General features: G+C 40.3%; 1 protein-coding gene across 1 annotated transcript; it reads right to left on the reverse strand.

Annotated features, from left to right (window-relative positions):
* Nucleotides 1–4,959: 4,959 nt before the first annotated feature.
* Nucleotides 4,960–12,989, reverse strand: NDUFAB1 (NADH:ubiquinone oxidoreductase subunit AB1). Its single transcript, XM_043979489.1, has 5 exons — nt 12,775–12,989; nt 8,099–8,221; nt 7,412–7,499; nt 6,409–6,522; nt 4,960–5,308 (listed from the first exon to the last, which is right to left on the reverse strand). The coding sequence occupies exons 1-4, from the start codon at nt 12,949–12,951 to the stop codon at nt 6,431–6,433; spliced, it is 480 nt and encodes a 159-aa protein (XP_043835424.1). The 5' UTR covers nt 12,952–12,989; the 3' UTR covers nt 4,960–5,308; nt 6,409–6,430.
* Between the last annotated feature and the right edge of the window lie 2,484 nt (nt 12,990–15,473).

Consider the following 15,473-nt stretch of genomic DNA (forward strand, 5'->3'; position numbering starts at 1 on the left):
TAGAATCTAGTTTGGCTGAAATGTAGAGTGTTTACTTTTTTTTTTTAGTGAGGCAATTGGGGTTAAGTGACTTGCCCAGGGTCACACAGCTAGTAAGTGTTAAGTGTCTGAGGCTGAATTTGAACTCGGGTGCTCCTGATTCCAGGGCCCGTGCTTTATCCACTGTGTCACCGAGCTGCCCCAGAGTATTTACTTTTAAGCACTCTATAAAGCTGAACAGGTAGGTTGGAGGCATAATATGGAAAGCTATCAATGTCAAGATAAGTGTTTTTTGTCAAGTAGGCAATAGGATCCACCTCCGTTAGCTTTTGAGTTTCAGAAAGGCAGGAATCATTCCCTCAGATGAGGAGCTTTATCTGGCAACTGTGTGAAAGGTGTGGGCAGGAAAGAGGGAGACCAGGCCAAGAGGCCTGATGAAACTGAAGAGTGTTCCAAGATGAGAAGAAAGGAAAAGTACTCAAGTGACAGTGGCAGTGGAAAGCACAAAGAGCAGATTGCCAATGTGTAATTTATAGAACTTAGCTAATTGAATGTATAAAATCAGGGAGAAGAAATCAAAGTTGACAGGTTTTTGAGCAACCAAGAAGTTGGTGGTTTCAACAGAAATAAGGAAGGAAAGGCAGGGTTGGGTGCCATGATGAAGTTTTGGACAGGTTGAGTTCAAGGTTCCAGAAGAAGGGTAAAATCAGGACCAGACAAAGAGATTTGGGAATCCTCTCAATTCGGCATTAAAGTGCTTATCTATGGCAAAATACCATGCTAGGCCCTAGAGATAGAAAAACAAGTCTTTTCTCAAAGAACTGACATTCTACTAAAGGGATTTACATGTGTATACACACACACACACACACACACAGTACTGCCTCTGATTCTGGTGAACCTTCATTAAAATTCCACCTCTGTGGATAGAGCACCCACCCTGGATTCAGGAGGACCCGAGTTCAAATCCAGCCTCAGACACTTAACACTAGCTGTGTGACCCTGGGCAAGTCACTTAACCCCAATTGCCTCACTAAAAAAAAAAAAAGAAAAAAAATCCCACCTCTGCTTCTCTTTCTATTATTACTTTCTTTAGATTAGTGATCTCATCCCTGACCCTGAGCAAGTCAGCCTTCTACTTAGATCTGATTCCTCGATTATACAAGTGTAGGACTACAGGGCCTCTGAGACCCCTTTCTGATCTGAGCCTATATTTCTATGATTCCCAAGTATATGTCAGGATAATCTGAAAAGGAAGAGAGTGCATCAGCATAGCAATGATAATAAAAGTCATGAAAATGGATGAGATTGTCAATGGGGAGTAAGTAATAGCAGAAAGAGGAGAGAGCTAAGGCTAAAACCTTGGAGAACATCCACATTTAGAAACAGCAGTTGGATCAACAAGCAAGAAATGGGAGGAAACAGGAAAACCAGGAGAGTAACAAGGAAATGGTATTTAGCAGTGTCAAATACCACAGAAAGGTCAAGGAAGGTATATAAGACACATATAGTAAAGAGCCTATGGGATTTGACATTTGAGATTAGTGACAGCCTAATAAGTACAGGGCAATTTCAGTAGTGTCAAAGATTAGAAGCTTGATCAAAAAATGACTGGAGAAGGGGTAGCTAGTTAGTGCAGTGGATAAAGCACCAGCCCTGGATTCAGGAGGACCTGAGTTCAAATCTGGCCTCAGATACTTGACACTTACTAGCTGTGTGACCTTGGGCAAGTCACTTAACCCTCATTGCCCTGCACAAAAAATAAAATAAAATAGCAAATGTTACAAAAATGACTGGAGGAGTAGGTGCGTGATGAAGCCAGTAAACTAATTTTCCTTGAAGTTTAGCAGTGAAAGGAAAAAGAATAATTGTAGCCGAAGGCAAGGCCATAGTCAAGAGAAGCATTTTATTTTAAGATAGAGACCATCTGGGCATGTCTGTAGAGGGGTATGGGATAAGGCATAGTATCAAAAAGGGCACAAGTGGGAAAATTGTGCAAATGTCCTCTGCAACAGGAGGAAAGAGAAAGTGGGCAAGATTTTAGAAAAGCTGGTTAGTGTATCAGAGGATAGGGAAGTACATGATGGATAAGCCTAGGCTTCCTGAGTAAAGTAGCAAGAAAGGAACCCTGCTTGGAGAAAAGGAATTGGAAGTGGGTACAGAGTTGAGGGCCTTAAGGAGAAAAGGTTTGGAACAGTCACTTCCACAAGTGGCATCAAACTCATAACATTCTATGTTGATTTCACAAGTGTGACTGATACAACATTTCTTCTCAATGGGTAGGGGAGAATCAAGAGGAGAATTTTGAATTCCAAAAAAAATGTTTAGTGAATGTTAAAAATTTTTTTAAAAATTTCTCTGTTCTAAGTTCTGTGCTCAAAGGTTACTTTCAGCTCTGACACTGTATGTTCATTACCTATCCACAATCCCTTGGGTTTGGTTTTTAGTTGAGAACTCAAAAACTTCCAGTCTTCTAGCCTTGGAACAACCTGAACCCTTCCCCCTTTCACTTTATCTGTAGAATGCTGGCATAAGATGGAAGGATCCCCTTTCCCACAGGACAGAACCAAACCATCTCTCTTGAAGGTCAGGTGCACCCTTTCTAGGAATGACCATTTATGAATATTATTGCTACTTAATTTGATCCTCCTCCTACATGGTCTCTCTACTCCCATTTAGCTTTCTCAGAACTAGCCCTATTAGAGACACACACACACACACACACACACACACACACTCTTCCACGATTCATACAAGTTCCTTAGGCCTCAGGTGCCACAGAAGTCCACCATCCCAAGTAAAATTCATTCATTAGTCTCTTCAAAAGCCTCATCCAACTTAATTCATGTACAAACCCAGGATTTGTCTTGTGCTGGACTACTAGTATCCCAACAAAGGTAAGATTTAGAATTGAAAGCAACCTTAAAAATCATATCTAACCCCTGTGAAAAAAATAATTATTAATAATAGACTTCTTGGGGGGAATCCAGAGATCAGTTTCTCAGTCCTTTCTCCTCTCCACTCCAGAAAGTCCAGTTCTCCTTCATCCCGGACAAACCCAACGGAACAAAAGAAATGAAGATGGGGGGCAGCTAGGTGGTGCAGTGGATAAAGCACCGGCCCTGGATTCAGGAGTACCTGAGTTCAAATCCGGCCTCAGACACTTGACACTTACTAGCTGTGTGACCCTGGACAAGTCACTTAACCCCCAATGCCCCGCCCGCCCCCCCCCAAATCGCTTAATCACCACTCCTTAGGTCTAATCATTCAATCAGTTCCAACTGTACTCCCACCCTTGTTGTCCACAATGAGAGCCATATTCACCTTATCAAAATCCAGGTATGTTAAATATATGATACTCTCTATCTCCCAGTCTAGTAACTATCAATAAAGGAAATTAGGTTTATTAAATAACTCCTTTTGTGTTTAAGTTATCTACCATGTGCAAAGCATTGTGCTAGGCCCTGGAAGATACACAATTTCAACAGGATGTAGTCTGGTATTACTTGTTTTTCATGAATTCATACTGCCTATTGGCGGACATCATTTCCCTTTCAAAATGTTCACAAACCATCCTTTTAATAAAGTATTATGGAATTTTGCAATTTAAGACAAGTTTATCTGCTTATAAAAGTGTCAAACATCTAGTACTGCAAACCACAATTTCAAAGAACACACCCAGACCTCATAAATATAACAGGATACTTCATCCAAACTCTTAAGAGAAAATCAGGACTTTTAGATGTTATCTACTTTTACATGGAAAAGGAAAAACTCACTTTCCTTCTAAGTAACACCAAGATCCTAAAGAAGGACTTTCCATGTTATCCTAGGTCAATCTGGTCTCAAAAGATACCAAGAAAACCACTTCACATGTGCCACTAACAAATTCAAACTGCAATAGTGGCCCTCTCTGCCACATTTTTTTTTTAGTTTGAATAGAATTTTATTTTCCAAAATATATGTAAAAACAAATTTTAACATCAATTTAAAAAAAAAATGTTCCAACTTCTCTTCCTCCTTCATTCCCACCCCCCACCCACTAGAACTCAAGCATTTCAAAATAAGTTATACATGAGTAGTCATGGAAAACATTCCCACATTAGCTAGGTTGTGAGAGAAAACAGTCAAAAAACTCCCAAAACTTCAGACTGAGGAATTGTCAAAGAGAAAAAAATTTTTTCTGCCACATTTCTAAACTGTTTCTCTGAAATCCCCCTAAAAGCCCTGGGCTCAAAAAGACCAAGTCCAATGATAGGAGTCTCGCCTCAAGAGTCAGTTTCTCTATTTTTGGTCAGGTGCTCCTACCTGGAATTAATCCAAGAAAATCCAAGTATGTCAGCTGTACTTGAAGATTACCAATAAGGAGGAACTCTATGTCCTAAGAGAGCACTTTAGACCTTTTTGAAAGTAAGTTTTTCAAGTTATAATCAAGCCCAAATCTACCTGTGACTTTTCATCCACTGTTCTTGGTTTTGCTTTCCGAGGCCAACGAGGACAAGTCTAATCATACTTCCACTTAACTGTCTTCCAAATATTGAAAGACATGGATATCATTTCACCTAAGTCTTCTCTTCTCAAGGTCAAATAGTTCTAGTTCCTCTGACCAATCAATGCATGGTATGATTTGGAGTCCTCTCACCCTCATGGTTTTCTCACCTTCAAGTTACAATTCCCAAAAGGTAACCAACTACCAAGATTAATTTGAAAATGCTAGGTGCAAAGTGGCACCTAGTGTCTAACAGTATCCTTTGGATAGGGATGAGAAACTAGTCTTTCATATTAGTCTTTTTTTTTTTTGGTGAGGCAATTGGGGTTAAGTGACTTGGCCAGGATCACACGGCTAGTAATTAAGTGTCGGAGGTCAGATTTGAACTCAGGTCCTCCTGAGTCCAGGGCAGGTGCTCTATCCACTGTGCCAACTAGGTGCCCCCTCATATTAGACTTAACTCCAGAAGAAAATGAAACTGTACAACCAACAAAGGAAGCAAAACCTGCATGTTTATTCAGAGAGGGATGGTCGTACTAAAGAGAAAACATGAGTTTGGGAACCAATTCCAATGTTTAATTCCAGAAAAGGCCCTTTCATCTGACATAAAGGTTCTTTTAACAATGAGATCTCTTTTAAACATTAAACAGAATTAATATAAAGGCAGTACTCTATATGCAAAAAGCCTGAGAATATTGACTTTATATATTTATTTTTTAAAGGCCAACACATATTTAGACAACTTTAAATATAGTTCCAACAGAAATACTCTGACAACAGCAGCAATGGTCTCATAATGTGTTCTCACATTCAGACACTCGCTGGGATCATCTGAGTTTTCTGTAAAAAAGAATTGTTAAAAATGAAAAAATTTAAGCAAATTTAGAATAACATTAGATCTGACACAGCCTAAGTTAAGCATTAGTAATAAGCCATCAACTGATACTGTTTGGTAAGAAGAGCTAATTTGTATATAGTCCTTTAATGTTGACAAGTACTTTATACACATTGTGATATAATCTTCACAACAGTCCTGTGAGGTAGGATATTATTTCCAATTTATAGCTTAGGAAAGGCTCTTAAAGATTAAAAATGACTTGTCCATGGCAATAGTGCTACTGTCAGAGGTGATATTTGAACCCATATTTCTCTTGACTCCAACTCAGAACTCTTAACTTCCTAATCTGGGTTAACAAAGAGAATAGGGACTTTTTTTGGTTTTGTATTCCCTGCATCTAGTATATTCCCTTGTACAAAGCAAATGCTCAAGAATGTTTGTGGAATTTAATTACTAGCACCACCAAAGCTAGAATCTTACACTTCACTGAACTTAATAGAATATTGACATTGGAAGGGACCTTATAGATCACTTAGTCCAACTCCCTAATTTTACAAAGGTGGTAGCTGAGATCCAAGAGGGGATAATGACTTGCCTAATATCATATATCTAGCCAGTGACAAAGTCAAGACTAGAACCCAGGGTTCCTAATTCCCAGCCAAGGGCTCTTTCCTTAATATTCTGATGGTGAAAATGCCCAACAGACACGGAACATTTGTTCAAGACCATGGTTTTATGTGAAAAGGTGAATATCGACATGGAAAAATCATCTTTTTCTTTTTTTGGCAGGGCAATGGGGGTTAAATGAGTTCCCCAGGATCACACAGCTAGTAAGTGTCAAGTATCTGAGGCCAGATTTGAACTCAGATCTTCCTGAATCCACTTTATCCACTGCGCCACCTAGCTGCCCCCTAAGTGGTTTATAAATTGGGGGGGGGGGGGGGAATGAGGGTTAAGTGACTTGCCCAGGGTCAAACAGCTAATGTCAAGTGTCTGAGGTAGGATTTGAACTCAGTCCTCCTGAATTCAGGGCCCGTACTTTATCCACTGTGCCACCTAGCTGCCCTGAAAAATCATCTTTTATAGTAGATAAATTACTTACTTGATTTAAAAAAAAAAAAACTTTATTGGTACACATCTTTCTTATCTGCAATGTAATCTACAATCTCTTGTGGACACATTAACTTTTCAGCATCTATATCAGGAATTTCAAACCCTGAAAGCAAAAGAAAATGGAAAATTACTATGCTATAACAAATTATATATAAGATGAACATAGAGAAGCATGGAAATATCTACATGAACTGATGCAAAGTGGGGTAAGCAAATTCAAGAAAACAATATACGTAACTACAGCATGTAAATGGAAAGAACATTAACAACAAAAAATCAAAAGTAAATGAAGCAAAATTATAAAGATCAAGCATGACTTGAAAGAAGAAAAGAGAAGACACTGTTCACAGGTGTTACATATTGTACATGTTTTGGGTCTTTTCAATTGGTTAGCTATGCTAAATTTTTTCCTCCTTAAAAAAAAAAAGTAATATTTCTTATATGGGATGGCTCCCTGGAAGGAAGAGGAGGAAGAATCCTGGGAATAACTATAATGATGTAAAACTGAAGACATCAATAAAAATTTATTTTAAAAAAGAATGCTCTTGCCTGACAAAGTAAGTGCAAATTGAAAGATACTTTTTTCACTGTATGTGGGGGAGGGGCAGGAGAGTGAATTTAGAACTCAAAATTTTAAGGTGCTAGCCATTGTGAATGTATCTGCCTCTCTACAGTTACTGAATCCTTCCCCCCACCCCCAAAAACCTTTTTATGCATCATCTTCAGTTCTCAAAGACACAAATTCCACACTCAAACAGGCCATATCCACCTGATCAATGAAGTCCCTTATTTGGTGTTATGTAAACTATATACACTCTTGGAGCTTAATTAATACCTGTGGCTCATTAATACTTCCAAAGAGCAGCATGGTATATTCACTTTCCTAAAGCAAAGCCCTCAGTTCCTTCATTTGTCCTTCTCTGGGTTTACCTGACAACACACAAATCATAACTCAAACCATGCAGACACATTACAGTACGTGGATTTCTTACCAAATTCATCTTCCATGGCCATTATAATTTCTACTTGGTCCAAACTATCCAAGCCCAGGTCTTTCATGAAGTGGGAAGATACTGAAAGCTGAGAAAAATGAAAACCAAAATATAATTAGTATGGAATTCAGCTTGGGACAGTGTGTGTTTCCTAAAGCAACCAAGGATCTGTTTTCCTCAATCAAAAACATGAGGTACCATGTGTCAATCACTATGTAATAGACCCCACATCAACACCATTGCTTCAATATAGCATCATTGATACTTTATAACTAAGCCCCACTATAATGTGGAGAAAGGGTAGCATTGTTCTCCTGATCAGCAAGGATCTGAATTAGTCAATAGGAGTTAGCAGCTATTGTCCCAACAGTGTTAACCCCTAATCACCAGTCTGCTTATAACTTTGTTCCTAATTACTCTTGATAATATTGTTTTGCATAAAGTTGTCATTTTGCAGATGATTCTGATTTAAAGGTGCAAGTGGGAAATTTGGTTTCTGATATCCTGACACCAACTTCATTGGCACTAAGAAGTTCTATCCCAAGAGACAATTATTTTCCCCAGTTACAGTGGTTGGTCTGCAGACTAATCAACCTTCAAATTCAAAATGTTTCTGATAATTATGACCTTTGGTTTTGTCATTAAAGCAGTCAACAGACCAAGAATTTTCTCAAATGTATCAATTACCTTTTCTGGATCAATCTTATCATATAGTTTCAAGACATAGAGGACACGGTCCTTAATGCTCTCCAGTGTCAGAGGGGGCATGTCACTATACTGGCGGCTCAACTGTAGGGATAACCCAGAAACCTAGAACAAGAGGAAATGCACAGCAAACTCATTTAATACAGACTCGGAAATGAACCACTGGAAACCCACAAACACATGGCTCTCTTTCATAAATGTCTTAGGGCTTTTTTTAGAAGTCCATGTTGTCTAACTGTGAAGAGATTTACAAATAGTATCAAGTAGACACACTAATGGCAAGTCACATGTCTAGTGATTTAAGTTTATAATACATATTCCTCACAACCACCCTATAAGTTAGAGTAGTGTAAGTATTATTAAGCACTAATTTACAAAGAAGGAAACTGGAACAGAAGTTAATATCACACTGGATATTTGGATCCTTAAAACAATACTAAAATCAGGCAGTTAGGTGGCATAGTGGATAGAGCACTGGCCCTGGAGTCAGGAAGACCTGAGTTCAAATCCAGCCTCAGACACTTATTAGCTGTATGACACTTAACCCTGATTGCCCCATGAAAAAAAAAAGAAAAAAAGAACTGGAGACAGAAAGGGATTTTGGTTCAGTGGATAGAGTGCTGGACCTGGAGTCAGGAAGACCTAGTTCAAATCCAGACTAAGATACTAGCTGTGTGACCTGGACAAGTTACCCAACCTCTGTTTGCCTCAGTCTCCTTATCTGCAAAATGGGGATAACAGCATTTACCTTGCAAGGTTGTTGTGAGGATCAAATGATATTTGTAAAGTGCCAGTTACAAGGTAGGCACAATATAAATGTTTATTCATTCTCTTCCTTTTCCCTTCAATTGGCAGCTTCTTTTTTTTTTCTTTTTTTTTTTTAGTGAGGCAATTGGGGTTAAGTGACTTGCCCAGGGTCACACAGATAGTTAAGTGTTAAGTGTCTGAGGCCGGATTTGAACTCAGGTACTCCTGATTCCAGGGCCGGTGCTCTATCCACTGTGCCATCTAGCTGCCCCCTTTTTTTTTTTTAAGTGTTTTTTTTTTTTAGTGTGGCAGCTTCTTTTAAAATTATGGCTCCTAATTTTTTGAGTTGCTCTCTGCTTTTTATAGTTTGGTGTTTTTTTTTTCAGGGCAATGAGGGTTAAGTGACTTGCCCAGGGTCACACAGCTAGTCATTGTCAAGTGTCTGAGTCCAGACTTGAACTCAGGTCCTCCTGAATTGTGGGCTGGTGCCACCACTCAGCTGCCCCCGGCTTTTTATAGTTCCAAGCTGCTTTCCCTTCAGTTACTGTTGGCTGCCACTTCTTGCTATTATCAATGTTCCTGCATTCCACTAGCAATTCCTCTAAACTGCTGCCCAGTTAAGAAGTCAGATTATCAGGATTATTAGCATTATGCCCAAAATAAAGAGCTAAATCATATCTGAGTATGGAGTGAGTAAAACGGGCTTGGTGAAATCTATTATATTTGATCAAATACCTTGTTTGCTTATGCCTTCATTTCTGGCCCTGTTCTGAATGGTCAAGAATGATGAATCTTCCATCAAATTCAAAATGTATGTTTTTGGCTAAAATAATGTTTGTCAAAGAAAATACATATCTACAATACGCAAACTCCTTCTTAAAGGTAAATCAAACAATTTTAAAGTGTCACTGATATCATTTTTATAACTTATCTTGGCAAAAATAGTCCCCAGATCTGTGATTCACAGAAAGACTTGGAAATGATCTGCAATAATTTCAAAAGTAGTTTAAATTAGCATTGAAATAATCATTTGCTGAAAATGAAAATTTGTCAGGCAAAATCACTGTTATAAAATATAGATTTATACCTTTTTTTTTTAAAGAGATATATAGCGCAGTGTATAGAGCACTGGCCCTGGAGTCAGGAGGGCCTGAGTTCAAATTCAGCCTCAGACACTTAACACTTACTAGCTGCGTGACCCTAGGCAAGTCACTTAACCCCAATTGCCTCACCAAAAAAAAAAAAAAAGATATATATCTTTTCAGAAAAGAAACTAGAATTTAGTTTTGGCTTTATCACTATTTAACTGTGGCTACTTACATAGACTAACTTCATGTCATGCTAAACAGCTGGCCTAAATAACCTTAAAGGTCATTTAGCTCTAACAGGCTATTAATTTGAGTTGATATGAACTAAATGAAAAGAATTCACTTTTTGGAGGAAAAAAACAAATGTGACTAGTAATTTAAATCAATTTAATTTCAATCAAATCCAACCTATGACCAATCCAACCTAATTGGAGCGTTCTCTAAAGAACCTTCAATATTAATTTAGGTGGAATTACCTCTGAATAGCTCCAAAAACTATGGGAAGCATTTCCTAAGAATATTCGGTCACGATTAACTGTTTAAGAACAAATTATATTGTTACTTAGATGTTCACCAACCAGTGGTACTGATAACCCAAAGTTCCTTTGGAAAATATTGCTAGATATGGCAATATATCAATTATTAGAATAGGGACAACTCAATTTCAGATTATTCGAGCTATAGCAGTAAGAGCCCCAATAACATAATTACTCAAGAACTTCATCTACTGTCATTTTTCCTATATCCTCTAGTAGTTATTTTAGCATTTTGAACTTCATCAGTAATACAGTTCAATAGAAAAGCACTAGACTTAGGGTCAAGGCAAATGAGTTCAGTTCTGCTACTGACTTGGCCAAATTATTTTCTGTGCCTAGTTTCCCCATCTATAAAATGAGTTTAAATTATTTGATTTCTAAAGCTTCCTCAGTCTCTAACATTCTAATCCATCTAGTGTTTTGTTTTTTGGTGAGTTAATAAAGGTTATGTGGCGGCAGCTAGGTGGCGCAGTGGATAAAGCACCAGCCCTGAATTCAGGAGGACTGAATTCAAATCCTACCTCAGACACTTGACACTAGCAGTGTGACCCTGGGCAAATCACTTAACCCTCACTGCCCTGCAATAAATAAATAAATAAATAAATAAATAAGGGTTAAGTGATTTGCCCAGGGTCACACTGCTAGTGTCAAGTGTCTGAGGTAGGATTTGAACTCAGGTCCTCCTGAATCCAGGGCCAGAGCTTTATCTAACTGCAACACCCAGCTGCACCCACTTAGTATTTATTTATTTATTTATTTATTTATAGTGGGGCAATTGGGGTTAAGTGACTTGCCCAGGGTCACACAGCTAGTAAGTGTTAAGTGTCTAAGGTCACATTTGAACTCAGGTCCTCCTGACTCCAGGGCCAGTGCTCTATCCACTGAGCCACCTAGCTGCCCCATCACCCATTTAGTGTTAACACAATTATCCCAAAACGAACCTGCGTTCCTTGAGTCTAGCTGACCTGCTTTAACGACAGGATGGAGTTTTTCATCTTACCTGAGGCATTATACAACCAGGTATGAGCTACCCTCCACCACCACCAGGAAGGGAATATATTCTAAACTATAAAAGAAGTTTGATAGAAGAAATCCCTTTTCATGGACCAACTTTATCCAGCAACCTGTCTCAATCATTATTCCTAAAGCACATCCAAGTCCTCACTTCTCTGCAAGTCAGAAACTAGGAAAAACAATTACTCTTACCCTTCCATCTCCCAAAATTTTAATCATTTCAGATCAGGTTAGGGTGTCCCTTTGCCTTAGAGATTAAAAGAAAAGGGGACCTGAGTTCAAATTCGGCCTCAGACACTTGACACTTACTAGCTGTGTGATCCTAGGCAAGTCACTTAACCCTCAACGCCTCGCAAAAAAGAAAAAAAGAAAAAAGAAAAAATGTGAGAGAGAAAAGAGGCAAGTCCGGCATTGTAAATCTCCCCAAAGAACTGCAAAGCTGGAAATTACCTTAGAGCTCCACTTGTTTTACAGGGAGGAAAACTGAGAAGGCAAATGGCTCTCATAAGGTCACCCAGGGGCAGCGAGGATAAAACTCTTCTGACTCGAAAGGGCTGGCCCTCAATGCCTCTGCTTTGAACACCCCCCCCCCGCCCCCGACACTTATTAAGTGATCATGGACAAACCACTTAAATGAAATACTCCAAAGATTCCAAAGATTCGAGGTGGAAATTCCCTCCTAGTAAAGGGATCGCAACCCGTCCACGCCTGACCATTGCGGCGTAGGGTGGTTCGCTACCCTAAGTGTTGGAGGCCTTCCCCCAAATCTCTCGACATTGAAAAGGCACACGGTCAAAATAAAAACCCAACAAATGTGCATTTCTCCGCCTGCACCGGCGGTTGAGAAGAAGGCACTCTGTAAAGGCTGAGTGTGGATCCCAGTACCAGCCGGGTCAGGGGTGCCCGCACATTCTCTCCGCTCCCCCCTCCCTCCTGCTCCCGTCGGGGGAGTTCTGCCCTCCGGAGCCCCAGTACCCCGGGGCACGGGTTTCGAGGTAGGCCCGGCGGCCTGAGGCAGGGGTTTCGGGCTGCGGCTCTGCCAATGCCAGAAGCGTAGGGGGCCTTTGACCTTCGCAGACCTTTGAAACCTGAGTCAGCCCCCTGCGGGGAGGCAAAGGCCCGAGTCCAGCTGTGGCCCGGCCAGACCCTTCTGAAGCGCCCTCCCCCATGGTCCCCGAACCCAGCCGGGCTGTGACCCCTGAGGGCCCGGCAAAGTCACCGCTGCCCGCCAGCCCACGGGCCCGCCCGCCCCGCTCCGCTCCTCCTCCCTCACCTGCATGTGTGCAGGGACAGGAACCGCCGCAGCGGCCTTCCGCCGCCGCCCCGCCGCCGCGCACGGGACCAAGCCCAGCGGCCGCACCAAGGTGAGCGCGGGGGCCCGGGGCCCGGACGGCGGCGCCAAGGCCGCGGGTAGGCGCCGGACACAAGCAGAGAGGACACGGGCCGCCATGGCTACGCCGACCCAGAGTGCAACGCGCCCTTCACCGTAGTCCCCGCCTTCCTCCTTCAGGAAGGAGCAACGAGACGAAGAGCCTAGAGCAGCCATCGCAAGGGCCTTTCTGGCTGCCAGGCCGCGTTCTAGAATCAGCGTCCCCTGGCGGCCAGAGAAGGCAAGCCTGTGCTCTGGACTACAAGAGTGGGGAGAAGGCATGATGGAACCCTGTGGGGCTTCCCTTCCTAGCTTTATGTATGGCTCGTTGGTCAGCGCCCTGACCCAGATCTGAAGAACAGGATCACAAGGGCTCACAAACACCTGTAATCCAACGTGCAGAATGAAATCCTATAATGCAGATATGAGAGATTCAAAGAAATCTGAAAAGCCCTTAGGAAATAACGCGAAGCAAAAAAGGCACACTACCAGCTTGCCATCCATCATCCGAAGAAAAGTGAATGATATTGGAAGGACAAAGAATTCCTGATCGGGGCTTAGGATCAATCAATCAACAAACATTTAATTTCCTGTTAAGTGCCAGGCCAGAGCACCTGGGGGTGCAGCACTGGGCCTGGAGTCAGGAAGACCTGAGTTCAAATCCAGTCTTGACACTTAATAGCTGTAAGAACCTGGACAAGTCACTTAACCTCGTTTGTCTCAGTTTCCTTACTTGCAAAATAAAGTCAATTTTTATAGCACCTCCGTTCCAGGGTTTTTGTGAGCATAAAGTGATATAATATTTGTAAAGTGCTTTTGTTACCTTAGTTATTGTTTTTATTATCCTAGAAGCATCCTTAGAAGTCATCTAATCCAACCATCTCATTTTATTGTGGTGCACTGATTCTAAAAACAATGCAATTACTCCAAAAGCTGAAAATTAAATGCCAATTTATGCCACATTAATTCTGAAACAATAACAATCACATTAATACCATTACACAATTTTCATTACTGAACCAATTTGAAGGTAAAAAATAGAGTACTTCCTATAGCATATATGAAAAAAGGTCACTAGACTTTTTTCCTTATTTTTTTTTCATCTAGCTTTTTCTTAATGATTTCTAACGAGAGGAAACTACCTCCCAGGCCCACCATTTCACTTTTACATGGCTATAATTACCAGGAAATTAAAATTTTTCCTTTTCTGACACACCCAGTTATGAATGTTTTCCTCAACCATCTCCCCCACTCCTCACCAAAAAACTATTACTTTGCACATCTATTATGTATTTACTTTCTCTGTATGAGTTGTTTCACCCCCAACACATACCCCATCCCCCATCCCTCCAAAGTCCTGGGTGGGAACTGTTGCATTATTTTTGTCTTTGTATTTCTAGGACCTGTCACATAATATATGCTTTAAAAGTGGTAGTTAAATTAAATTGAAGTGTGTCTAAAATTAATAATAATAATAATAGCATTTTTATAGTGTTTTAAGGTTTGTGAAATGCTGTACATATATTATTTCATTGGACCTGGGGTGGTTTTCATGGGGTCTATGACTAACTGGGGCCTGAGCTACATAAGTGAACTATCAAATTGTCCACTAATAAAGATGATTTAGCTTCCTCTTTATCATTGCTAGCTCCTTTAATTTTTTTTTCCCTTTTCCTTCTGCTATAATGATTAATCATGGGGATCAGGCTGGGCTTCATGACTTGGGACATGGAAATTTCTGCCATATACTGCTGCTTCTGTATGACACCATTTCCTTCATGGACTGAGACTTCTAAAACTGAAGCACAGCAAAGAAAAAGGGAGGGTTAAACTTGAGAATAAAATTGAGAAATTGAGAATAAAGAATTGGTTAGAAGAGGCAAATTAAATCTGTTATTTCAGAAGCTTTCACCACTTGAGGGACACAGAAAGAATAAACAAGAAACATATAAATGCATAGCCCACAAATAAAAAAATAATAATCATAATAGACTAAAGGAAGAGAAATAATGAAGACAACAAAGTAAAGAAATACTTTTTTTTAGAAAAAAGAACAGCAAAAGACAATTAATTTTAAAAATACAAAGTTGAAAGAAAGAAGGGAAGGGAAGATTTTGAACTAACTACTGCATTAGAAAAATTCAAACCTAAGCCTAAAATCGGCCTTGGCCTGTTTTCCCACTGTATTTACTGTTTGGTATTATATATGCTTACCATAGTCCAACAGAAGCCACAAAGTATTTTTCTATTAGAAATGAGAATGGGGGGGGGGGAAGCTAGATGGTGCAGTAGATAAAGCACCTGCCCTGGATTCAGAAGTACCTGAGTTCAAATCCTGCCTCAGACACTTGACACTTACTAGCTGTGTGACCCTTGGCAAGTCACTTAGCCCCCATAGCCTGGCAAAAAAAAAGAGAATAGGACTGGTTCGCCTTTTTTAAGCTGTAGGAAAAGAAATCTATTTTCATGTACAAACTTACAAAGCTGAAAACACTGGTTTTCTCTTGTATCCCAAATCATTCTCTGTCCTCTTTGGGTTTTCATAGATGAGAGTTGGGCTTCTGTTTCAGACACAATTATCTTCCCCCATTCCCTCCTATGCA

Source organism: Dromiciops gliroides, chromosome 1 (genome assembly GCF_019393635.1).
Source record: "Dromiciops gliroides isolate mDroGli1 chromosome 1, mDroGli1.pri, whole genome shotgun sequence".
NCBI classification, from domain to species: domain Eukaryota; kingdom Metazoa; phylum Chordata; class Mammalia; order Microbiotheria; family Microbiotheriidae; genus Dromiciops; species Dromiciops gliroides.